We start from the raw sequence: 12622 nt of genomic DNA, 5'->3' as shown, positions 1-12622 counted from the left end.
TCTAGTCTCCTCTCTAGTCTCGTCTCTAGTCTCCTCTCTAGTCTCGTCTCTAGGTTCCTCTTTAGTCTCCTCTCTAGTCTCCTCTCCAGTCTCGTCTCTAGGTTCCTCTCTAGTCTCCTCTCTAGGTTCCTCTCCAGTCTCCTCTCTAGTCTCGTCTCTCGGTTCCTCTCTAGTCTCCTCTCTAGTCTCCTCTCTAGTCTCGTCTGTAGGTTCCTCTCTAGTCTCCTCTCTAGGTTCCTCTCTAGTCTCCTCTCTAGTCTCCTCTCTAGGTTCCTCTCTAGGTTCCTCTCTAGTCTCCTCTCTAGGTTCCTCTCTAGTCTCCTCTCTAGTCTCCTCTCTAGTGTCCTCTCTAGGTTCCTCTCTAGGTTCCTCTCTAGTCTCCTCTCTAGGTTCCTCTCTAGTCTCCTCTCTAGTCTCCTCTCTAGTCTCGTCTCTAGTCTCCTCTCTAGTCTCGTCTCTAGGTTCCTCTTTAGTCTCCTCTCTAGTCTCCTCTCCAATCTCGTCTCTAGGTTCCTCTCTAGTCTCCTCTCTAGGTTCCTCTCCAGTCTCCTCTCTAGTCTCGTCTCTCGGTTCCTCTCTAGTCTCCTCTCTAGTCTCCTCTCTAGTCTCGTCTCTAGGTTCCTCTCTAGTCTCCTCTCTGGTCTCCTCTCTATTCTCCTCTCTAGTCTCCTCTCGAGGTTCCTCTCTAGGTTCCTCTCTAGTCTCCTCTCTAGGTTCCTCTCTAGTCTCCTCTCTAGGTTCCTCTCTAGGTTCCTCTCTAGGTTCCTCTCTAGTCTCCTCTCTAGTCTCCTCTCTAGGTTCCTTCCTAGTCTCCTCTCTAGTCTCCTCTCTAGTCTCCTCTCTAGTCTCCTCTCTAATCTCCTCTCTAGTCTCCTCTCTAGGTTCCTCTCTAGTCTCCTCTCTAGTCTCCTCTCTAGGTTCCTCTCTAGTCTCCTCTCTAGTCTCCTCTCTAGGTTCCTTCCTAGTCTCCTCTCTAGTCTCCTCTCTAGTCTCCTCTCTAGGTTCCTCTCTAGTCTCCTCTCTAGGTTCCTCTCTAGTCTCCTCTCTAGGTTCCTCTCTAGTCTCCTCTCTAGTCTCCTCTCTAGGTTCCTCTCTAGTCTCCTCTCCAGTCTCCTCTCTAGGTTCCTTCCTAGTCTCCTCTCTAGTCTCCTCTCTAGTCTCCTCTCTAGGTTCCTTCCTAGTCTCCTCTCTAGTCTCCTCTCTAGGTTCCTTCCTAGTCTCCTCTCTAGTCTCCTCTCTAGTCTCCTCTCTAGTTTCCTCTCTAGTCTCCTCTCTAGGCTCCTCTCTAGTCTCCTCTCTAGTCTCCTCTCTAGTCTCCTCTCTAGGTTCCTTCCTAGTCTCCTCTCTAGTCTCCTCTCTAGTCTCCTCTCCAGTCTCCTCTCTAGTCTCCTCTCTAGTCTCCTCTCTAGGTTCCTCTCTAGTCTCCTCTCTAGTCTCCTCTCTAGTCTCCTCTCTAGGTTCCTTCCTAGTCTCCTCTCTAGTCTCCTCTCTAGGTTCCTCTCTAGGTTCCTCTCTAGTCTCCTCTCTAGGTTCCTCTCTAGTCTCCTCTCTAGTCTCCTCTCTAGTCTCCTCTCTAGGTTCCTCTCTAGGTTCCTCTCTAGTCTCCTCTCTAGGTTCCTCTCTAGTCTCCTCTCTAGTCTCCTCTCTAGTCTCGTCTCTAGTCTCCTCTCTAGTCTCGTCTCTAGGTTCCTCTTTAGTCTCCTCTCTAGTCTCCTCTCCAGTCTCGTCTCTAGGTTCCTCTCTAGTCTCCTCTCTAGGTTCCTCTCCAGTCTCCTCTCTAGTCTCGTCTCTCGGTTCCTCTCTAGTCTCCTCTCTAGTCTCCTCTCTAGTCTCGTCTCTAGGTTCCTCTCTAGTCTCCTCTCTAGTCTCCTCTCTAGTCTCCTCTCTAGTCTCCTCTCTAGGTTCCTCTCTAGGTTCCTCTCTAGTCTCCTCTCTAGGTTCCTCTCTAGTCTCCTCTCTAGGTTCCTCTCTAGGTTCCTCTCTAGGTTCCTCTCTAGTCTCCTCTCTAGTCTCCTCTCTAGGTTCCTTCCTAGTCTCCTCTCTAGTCTCCTCTCTAGTCTCCTCTCTAGTCTCCTCTCTAATCTCCTCTCTAGTCTCCTCTCTAGGTTCCTCTCTAGTCTCCTCTCTAGTCTCCTCTCTAGGTTCCTCTCTAGTCTCCTCTCTAGTCTCCTCTCTAGGTTCCTTCCTAGTCTCCTCTCTAGTCTCCTCTCTAGTCTCCTCTCTAGGTTCCTCTCTAGTCTCCTCTCTAGGTTCCTCTCTAGTCTCCTCTCTAGGTTCCTCTCTAGTCTCCTCTCTAGTCTCCTCTCTAGGTTCCTCTCTAGTCTCCTCTCCAGTCTCCTCTCTAGGTTCCTTCCTAGTCTCCTCTCTAGTCTCCTCTCTAGTCTCCTCTCTAGGTTCCTTCCTAGTCTCCTCTCTAGTCTCCTCTCTAGGTTCCTTCCTAGTCTCCTCTCTAGTCTCCTCTCTAGTCTCCTCTCTAGTTTCCTCTCTAGTCTCCTCTCTAGGCTCCTCTCTAGTCTCCTCTCTAGTCTCCTCTCTAGTCTCCTCTCTAGGTTCCTTCCTAGTCTCCTCTCTAGTCTCCTCTCTAGTCTCCTCTCCAGTCTCCTCTCTAGTCTCCTCTCTAGTCTCCTCTCTAGGTTCCTCTCTAGTCTCCTCTCTAGTCTCCTCTCTAGTCTCCTCTCTAGGTTCCTTCCTAGTCTCCTCTCTAGTCTCCTCTCTAGGTTCCTTCCTAGTCTCCTCTCTAGTCTCCTCTCCAGTCTCCTCTCTAGTCTCCTCTCTAGTCTCCTCTCTAGGTTCCTCTCTAGTCTCCTCTCCAGTCTCCTCTCTAGTCTCCTCTCTAGTCTCCTCTCTAGGTTCCTCTCTAGTCTCCTCTCTAGTCTCCTCTCTAGTCTCCTCTCTAGGTTCCTTCCTAGTCTCCTCTCTAGTCTCCTCTCTAGGTTCCTTCCTAGTCTCCTCTCTAGTCTCCTCTCCAGTCTCCTCTCTAGTCTCCTCTTTAGTCTCCTCTCTAGGTTCCTCTCCAGTCTCCTCTCTAGTCTCCTCTCTAGTCTCCTCTCTAGGTTCCTCTCTAGTCTCCTCTCTAGTCTCCTCTCTAGTCTCCTCTCTAGTCTCCTCTCTAGGTTCCTCTCTAGGTTCCTCTCTAGGTTCCTCTCTAGTCTCCTCTCTAGTCTCCTCTCTAGGTTCCTCTCTAGTCTCCTCTCTAGTCTCCTCTCTAGGTTCCTCTCCAGTCTCCTCTCTAGTCTCCTCTCTAGTCTCCTCTCTAGGTTCCTCTCTAGTCTCCTCTCTAGTCTCCTCTCTAGTCTCCTCTCTAGGTTACTCTCTAGTCTCCTCTCTAGTCTCCTCTCCAGTCTCCTCTCTAGGTTCCTCCCTAGTCTCCTCTCTAGTCTCCTCTCTAGTCTCCTCTCTAGTCTCCTCTCTAGTCTCCTCTCCAGTCTCCTCTCTAGGTTCCTTCCTAGTCTCCTCTCTAGTCTCCTCTCTAGTCTCCTCTCTAGTCTCCTCTCTAGTCTCCTCTCTAGTCTCCTCTCTAGGTTCCTCTCTAGTCTCCTCTCTAGTCTCCTCTCTAGGTTCCTCTCTAGTCTCCTCTCTAGTCTCCTCTCTAGTCTCCTCTCTAGGTTCCTTCCTAGTCTCCTCTCTAGTCTCCTCTCTAGTCTCCTCTCTAGTCTCCTCTCTAGTCTCCTCTCTAGGTTCCTCTCTAGTCTCCTCTCTAGGTTCCTCTCTAGTCTCCTCTCCAGTCTCCTCTTTAGGTTCCTTCCTAGTCTCCTCTCTAGTCTCCTCTCTAGTCTCCTCTCTAGGTTCCTCTCTAGTCTCCTCTCTAGTCTCCTCTCTAGTCTCCTCTCTAGGCTCTTCTCTAGTCTTAGTTAGAGAGGTGAGCTGGGGAACAGATGGGGGTTAGAGAGGTGAGCTGGGGGAACAGATGGGGGTTAGAGAGGTGAGCTGGGGGACAGATGGGGGTTAGAGAGGTGAGCTGGGGGAACAGATGGGGGTTAGAGAGGTGAGCTGGGGGACAGATGGGGGTTAGAGAGGTGAGCTGGGGAACAGATGGGGGTTAGAGAGGTGAGCTGGGGGACAGATGGGGGTTAGAGAGGTGAGCTGGGGAACAGATGGGGGTTAGAGAGGTGAGCTGGGGAACAGATGGGGGTTAGAGAGGTGAGCTGGGGGACAGATGGGGGTTAGAGAGGTGAGCTGGGGGACAGATGGGGGTTAGAGAGGTGAGCTGGGGGACAGATGGGGGTTAGAGAGGTGAGCTGGGGAACAGATGGGGGTTAGAGAGGTGAGCTGGGGGACAGATGGGGGTTAGAGAGGTGTGCTGGGGGACAGATGGGGGTTAGAGAGGTGAGCTGGGGACAGATGGGGGTTAGAGAGGTGAGCTGGGGGACAGATGGGGGTTAGAGAGGTGAGCTGGGGGAACAGATGGGGGTTAGAGAGGTGAGCTGGGGGAACAGATGGGGGTTAGAGAGGTGAGCTGGGGAACAGATGGGGGTTAGAGAGGTGAGCTGGGGAACAGATGGGGTTTAAAGAGGTGAGCTGGGGGACAGATGGGGGTTAGAGAGGTGAGCTGGGGAACAGATGGGGGTTAAAGAGGTGAGCTGGGGGACAGATGGGGGTTAGAGAGGTGAGCTGGGGGACAGATGGGGGTTAGAGAGGTGAGCTGAGGAACAGATGGGGGTTAGAGAGGTGAGCTGGGGGACAGATGGGGGTTAGAGAGGTGAGCTGGGGGACAGATGGGGGTTAGAGAGGTGAGCTGGGGACAGATGGGGGTTAGAGAGGTGAGCTGGGGGACAGATGGGGGTTAGAGAGGTGAGCTGGGGGAACAGATGGGGGTTAGAGAGGTGAGCTGGGGGAACAGATGGGGGTTAGAGAGGTGAGCTGGGGAACAGATGGGGGTTAGAGAGGTGAGCTGGGGAACAGATGGGGGTTAAAGAGGTGAGCTGGGGGACAGATGGGGGTTAGAGAGGTGAGCTGGGGAACAGATGGGGGTTAAAGAGGTGAGCTGGGGGACAGATGGGGGTTAGAGAGGTGAGCTGGGGGAACAGACCACTAGGCTACCTGCCGCCCCTCTAACCACTAGGCTACCTGCTCTAACCACTAGGCTACCTGCCGCCCCTCTAACCACTAGGCTACCTGCTCTAACCACTAGGCTACCTGCCGCCCCTCTAACCACTAGGCTACCTGCCGCCCCTCTAACCACTAGGCTACCTGCCGCCCCTCTAACCACTAGGCTACCTGCCGCCCCTCTAACCACTAGGCTACCTGCCGCCCCTCTAACCACTAGGCTACCTGCCGCCCCTCTAACCACTAGGCTACCTGCCGCCCCTCTAACCACTAGGCTACCTGCCGCCCCTCTAACCACTAGGCTACCTGCCGCCCCTCTAACCACTAGGCTACCTGCCGCCCCTCTAACCACTAGGCTACCTGCCGCCCCTCTAACCACTAGGCTACCTGCCGCCCCTCTAACCACTAGGCTACCTGCCGCCCCTCTAACCACTAGGCTACCTGCCGCCCCTCTAACCACTAGGCTACCTGCCGCACCTCTAACCACTAGGCTACCTGCCGCCCCTCTAACCACTAGGCTACCTGCCGCCCCTCTAACCACTAGGCTACCTGCCGCCCCTCTAACCACTAGGCTACCTGCCGCCCCTCTAACCACTAGGCTACCTGCCGCCCCTCTAACCACTAGGCTACCTGCCGCCCCTCTAACCACTAGGCTACCTGCCGCCCCTCTAACCACTAGGCTACCTGCCGCCCCTCTAACCACTAGGCTACCTGCCGCCCCTCTAACCACTAGGCTACCTGCCGCCCCTCTAACCACTAGACTACCTGCCGCCCCTCTAACCACTAGGCTACTTGCCGCCCCTCTAACCACTAGGCTACCTGCCGCCCCTCTAACCACTAGGCTACCTGCCGCCCCTCTAACCACTAGGCTACCTGCCGCCCCTCTAACCACTAGGCTACCTGCCGCCCCTCTAACCACTAGGCTACCTGCCGCCCCTCTAACCACTAGGCTACCTGCCGTCCCTCTAACCACTAGGCTACCTGCCGTCCCAAGGTGCACTGCTGTTCGGGCCGTGTGATGTTCTCGTCGTTCTAACTATGGTGCTGTGACCTATCCTCCCTAATAAGTGAGACAGCCTTTTTTTTACAATCTTCATGGTAAGGTCAAAGGTCATTACATAGAGATGTAGTGATCAACTACTGGCAGCAGTCATTGTCTTTATGTAAAGGGTGATGTAATGCACCGCTGCTCTGTCTGTGTCCCGCTGGGACTGTTCTGCCTGACTACAGTACCGTGACATACAGTATCCTTTGTAAGGTGAAGAGGGAAGGGCAGGATAAGCAATGTTAGAGGCTTATGGGTTAGTATAGGATCCAACTGGTCTGTTAAATCCACACCAGGAGTCAGGATGTCAGGATTTGGCCTGGTCCACCAAAAATTGTCACGAGACGGACTGGCACAGAGAAAGAACAGGAATGTCACACTGGGGACAGACGTCATTTCAACATCGAGTTTTGATTGACATTTGTTTTAGTTGTCAACTGACGTGAATTCAACACGAAATCAACATGTTGCCATGTCATTGGATTTAGGTTAAAAGTTGGATGAAAAAAATACGAATTTCCCTTAGGTTAATGACTTTTTGCTAATCGAATCAGTTTTCCCACTTTGATTCAACGTCATCATACAATTAATTGTTTTGCGATTAAATGGAGAGAAAAAAATATTCAACCAACTCCAACTTTTCCCCAACCGTTTACGTAACGCAGGAAACTGGGATTTGTCCACACAGCTATAGATATACAGTACTATTCTACTGACAGTGTATAGGGGACAGTGATGGGTACAGTACTATTCTACTGACAGTGAATAGGGGACAGTGATGGGTACAGTACTATTCTACTGACAGTGTATAGGGGACAGTGATGGGTACAGTACCATGAGCTATAGATATACAGTACTATTCTACTGACAGTGTATAGGGGACAGTGATGGGTACAGTACTATTCTACTGACAGTGTATAGGGGACAGTGATGGGTACAGTACCATGAGCTATAGATATACAGTACTATTCTACTGACAGTGAATAGGGGACAGTGATGGGTACAGTACTATTCTACTGACAGTGAATAGGGGACAGTGATGGGTACAGTACTATTCTACTGACAGTGAATAGGGGACAGTGATGGGTACAGTACTATTCTACTGACAGTGAATAGGGGACAGTGATGGGTACAGTACTATTCTACTGACAGTGAATAGGGGACAGTGATGGGTACAGTACTATTCTACTGACAGTGTATAGGGGACAGTGATGGGTACAGTACTATTCTACTGACAGTGTATAGGGGACAGTGATGGGTACAGTACCATGAGCTATAGGTTTACAGTACTATTCTACTGACAGTGAATAGGGGACAGTGATGGGTACAGTACTATTCTACTGACAGTGTATAGGGGACAGTGATGGGTACAGTACTACTCTACTGACAGTGTATAGGGGACAGTGATGGGTACAGTACTATTCTACTGACAGTGTATAGGGGACAGTGATGGGTACAGTACTATTCTACTGACAGTGAATAGGGGACAGTGATGGGTACAGTACTATTCTACTGACAGTGAATAGGGGACAGTGATGGGTACAGTACTATTCTACTGACAGTGAATAGGGGACAGTGATGGGTACAGTACTATTCTACTGACAGTGAATAGGGGACAGTGATGGGTACAGTACTATTCTACTGACAGTGTATAGGGGACAGTGATGGGTACAGTACTATTCTACTGACAGTGTATAGGGGACAGTGATGGGTACAGTACTATTCTACTGACAGTGTATAGGGGACAGTGATGGGTACAGTACTATTCTACTGACAGTGTATAGGGGACAGTGATGGGTACAGTACTATTCTACTGACAGTGTATAGGGGACAGTGATGGGTACAGTACTATTCTACTGACAGTGTATAGGGGACAGTGATGGGTACAGTACTATTCTACTGACAGTGAATAGGGGACAGTGATGGGTACAGTACTATTCTACTGACAGTGTATAGGGGACAGTGATGGGTACAGTACTATTCTACTGACAGTGTATAGGGGACAGTGATGGGTACAGTACTATTCTACTGACAGTGTATAGGGGACAGTGATGGGTACAGTACTATTCTACTGACAGTGTATAGGGGACAGTGATGGGTACAGTACTATTCTACTGACAGTGTATAGGGGACAGTGATGGGTACAGTACTATTCTACTGACAGTGTATAGGGGACAGTGATGGGTACAGTACCATGAGCTATAGATATACAGTACTATTCTACTGACAGTGTATAGGGGACAGTGATGGGTACAGTACCATGAGCTATAGATATACAGTACTATTCTACTGACAGTGAATAGGGGACAGTGATGGGTACAGTACTATTCTACTGACAGTGAATAGGGGACAGTGATGGGTACAGTACTATTCTACTGACAGTGAATAGGGGACAGTGATGGGTACAGTACTATTCTACTGACAGTGAATAGGGGACAGTGATGGGTACAGTACTATTCTACTGACAGTGAATAGGGGACAGTGATGGGTACAGTACTATTCTACTGACAGTGTATAGGGGACAGTGATGGGTACAGTACTATTCTACTGACAGTGTATAGGGGACAGTGATGGGTACAGTACTATTCTACTGACAGTGAATAGGGGACAGTGATGGGTACAGTACTATTCTACTGACAGTGAATAGGGGACAGTGATGGGTACAGTACTATTCTACTGACAGTGTATAGGGGACAGTGATGGGTACAGTACTATTCTACTGACAGTGTATAGGGGACAGTGATGGGTACAGTACTATTCTACTGACAGTGTATAGGGGACAGTGATGGGTACAGTACTATTCTACTGACAGTGTATAGGGGACAGTGATGGGTACAGTACTATTCTACTGACAGTGTATAGGGGACAGTGATGGGTACAGTACTATTCTACTGACAGTGAATAGGGGACAGTGATGGGTACAGTACTATTCTACTGACAGTGAATAGGGGACAGTGATGGGTACAGTACTATTCTACTGACAGTGAATAGGGGACAGTGATGGGTACAGTACTATTCTACTGACAGTGTATAGGGGACAGTGATGGGTACAGTACTATTCTACTGACAGTGTATAGGGGACAGTGATGGGTACAGTACTATTCTACTGACAGTGTATAGGGGACAGTGATGGGTACAGTACTATTCTACTGACAGTGTATAGGGGACAGTGATGGGTACAGTACTATTCTACTGACAGTGAATAGGGGACAGTGATGGGTACAGTACTCTTCTACTGACAGTGTATAGGGGACAGTGATGGGTACAGTACTATTCTACTGACAGTGAATAGGGGACAGTGATGGGTACAGTACTATTCTACTGACAGTGTATAGGGGACAGTGATGGGTACAGTACTATTCTACTGACAGTGAATAGGGGACAGTGATGGGTACAGTACTATTCTACTGACAGTGAATAGGGGACAGTGATGGGTACAGTACTATTCTACTGACAGTGAATAGGGGACAGTGATGGGTACAGTACTATTCTACTGACAGTGAATAGGGGACAGTGATGGGTACAGTACTACTCTACTGACAGTGTATAGGGGACAGTGATGGGTACAGTACTATTCTACTGACAGTGTATAGGGGACAGTGATGGGTACAGTACTACTCTACTGACAGTGAATAGGGGACAGTGATGGGTACAGTACTATTCTACTGACAGTGAATAGGGGACAGTGATGGGTACAGTACTACTCTACTGACAGTGAATAGGGGACAGTGATGGGTACAGTACTACTCTACTGACAGTGAATAGGGGACAGTGATGGGTACAGTACTACTCTACTGACAGTGAATAGGGGACAGTGATGGGTACAGTACTACTCTACTGACAGTGTATAGGGGACAGTGATGGGTACAGTACTATTCTACTGACAGTGAATAGGGGACAGTGATGGGTACAGTACTATTCTACTGACAGTGTATAGGGGACAGTGATGGGTACAGTACCATGAACTATAGGTACACACTATTGTTCTACTGACAGTGAATAGGGGACAGTGATGGGTACAGTACTATTCTACTGACAGTGAATAGGGGACAGTGATGGGTACAGTACTATTCTACTGACAGTGAATAGGGGACAGTGATGGGTACAGTACTACTCTACTGACAGTGTATAGGGGACAGTGATGGGTACAGTACCATGAACTATAGGTACACACTATTGTTCTACTGACAGTGAATAGGGGACAGTGATGGGTACAGTACTATTCTACTGACAGTGTATAGGGGACAGTGATGGGTACAGTACTATTCCACTGACAGTGTATAGGGGACAGTGATGGGTACAGTACCATGAGCTATAGGTTTACAGTACTATTCTACTGACAGTGTATAGGGGACAGTGATGGGTACAGTACTATTCTACTGACAGTGAATAGGGGACAGTGATGGGTACAGTACTATTCCACTGACAGTGTATAGGGGACAGTGATGGGTACAGTACCATGAGCTATAGGTTTACAGTACTACTCTACTGACAGTGTATAGGGGACAGTGATGGGTACAGTACTATTCCACTGACAGTGTATAGGGGACAGTGATGGGTACAGTACCATGAGCTATAGGTTTACAGTACTACTCTACTGACAGTGCAAGAGGGCTGTGAGGTCCACGTGTTTTGGGTGAGGCCATGATTAGGGTACTCACGTTTCGGGCGGTATCTTCATCTGTGCGTTGGCCGTCAAGCAGAGCCAGCTGGCCCAGATAATCCACAGGGTGATGATCCGTGTCATCCCGGCACGCCTCTTCCGCCCCCGCATCCCGGCACCGACGCCAACGTTCCAACCGCCGGCGTTCCGACGACGCATCGCTACGGTCGCTGACGACCCCTCTGACAGCATCTGCAGGGGTCGACCCACTGGGTTTTATATACTGTATTCAAACAAACAATAACCCAGCAGGAGTCTGTATATTACCTAGAGACTCAGGAAGTCAGGGAGAAGGAGGACCTGACAGTGTTGTCCAAGGACAGCAGGAGTCTGTATATTACCTAGAGACTCAGGAAGTCAGGGAGAAGGAGGACCTGACAGTGTTGTCCAAGGACAGCAGGAGTCTGTATATTACCTAGAGACTCAGGAAGTCAGGGAGAAGGAGGACCTGACAGTGTTATCCAAGGACAGCAGGAGTCTGTATATTACCTAGAGACTCAGGAAGTCAGGGAGAAGGAGGACCTGACAGTGTTGTCCAAGGACAGCAGCAGGAGTCTGTATATTACCTAGAGACTCAGGAAGTCAGGGAGAAGGAGGACCTGACAGTGTTATCCAAGGACAGCAGGAGTCTGTATATTACCGAGAGACTCGGGAAGTCAGGGAGAAGGAGGACCTGACAGTGTTGTCCAAGGACAGCAGCAGGAGTCTGTATATTACCTAGAGACTCAGGAAGTCAGGGAGAAGGAGGACCTGACAGTGTTGTCCAAGGACAGCAGGAGTCTGTATATTACCTAGAGACTCAGGAAGTCAGGGAGAAGGAGGACCTGACAGTGTTGTCCAAGGACAGCATTAAAGGAGGATCCCAGTTGTAACAGTTTGATCACGTTAGATTCAGCAGCTCCATACTGCCCCAGTGATCCAGGGTTCTGGAAGGTTCTGACGAAGTCATACACCAACCTGTACAAGCAACATGACTGCCTCTTTAGAAGAGGGTTAACATGCACACTACCAAGTGTACACTAGGGTTAACATCCACACTACCAAGTGTACACTAGGGTTAACATCCACACTACCAAGTGTACACTAGGGTTAACATCCACACTACCAAGTGTACACTAGAGATAACATGCACACTACCAAGTGTACACTAGGGTTAACATCCACACTACCAAGTGTACACTAGAGATAACATGCACACTACCAAGTGTACACTAGGGTTAACATCCACACTACCAAATGTACACTAGAGATAACATGCACACTACCAACTGTACACTAGGGTTAACATCCACACTACCACGTGTACACTACAGATAACATGCACACTACCAAGTGTACACTAGGGTTAACATCCACACTACCACGTGTACACTACAGATAACATGCACACTACCAAGTGTACACTACAGATAACATGCACACTACCAAGTGTACACTAGGGATAACGACCACACTACCAAGTGTGCACTAGGGATAACACGCACACTACCAAGTGTACACTAGGGCTAACATGCAAACAACCAAGTGCACACTAGGGATAACAGGCACACTACCAAGCATATCTCGTTTGCGGTGCTGAGAGTTACTGCCCCAAATCAACATTGTATACCACATCACTAGACCAGGCTCTTTCTCTCCACCTTCTATTCATCAATCCACACCTCCGTCTGCTTCACTCCTCCATGCTGCTCCCTCCCTCGCTTCTCCACCTCTCCAATAAACACGTCCACAGGGAACGAAGAGGCTCCCTCCCTCGCTTCTCTACCTCTCCAATAAACACGTCCACAGGGAAAGAAGAGGAGAAACAAGAGGTGCTCAACTTCTTTCTTTCAAATCCAAGAAAAGTTCTGCCACCAAAGATCCTACTC

General features: G+C 49.5%; 1 protein-coding gene across 1 annotated transcript in view; it reads right to left on the bottom strand.

Annotated features, from left to right (window-relative positions):
* Positions 1-11193, bottom strand: part of cacna2d4a (calcium channel, voltage-dependent, alpha 2/delta subunit 4a) — a 320994-nt gene extending 309801 nt beyond the window's left edge. Inside the window, exon 1 of the mRNA XM_071331829.1 lies at positions 10753-11193. Within this exon, the coding sequence (XP_071187930.1) occupies positions 10753-10946 (194 nt within the window). The 5' untranslated portion in view covers positions 10947-11193. The remainder of the gene's footprint in view (positions 1-10752) is intronic.
* Between the last annotated feature and the right edge of the window lie 1429 nt (positions 11194-12622).

Source organism: Salvelinus alpinus, chromosome 11 (genome assembly GCF_045679555.1).
Source record: "Salvelinus alpinus chromosome 11, SLU_Salpinus.1, whole genome shotgun sequence".
Lineage (NCBI taxonomy): Eukaryota > Metazoa > Chordata > Actinopteri > Salmoniformes > Salmonidae > Salvelinus > Salvelinus alpinus.
This window is presented reverse-complemented; position numbering and strand designations above follow the sequence as displayed.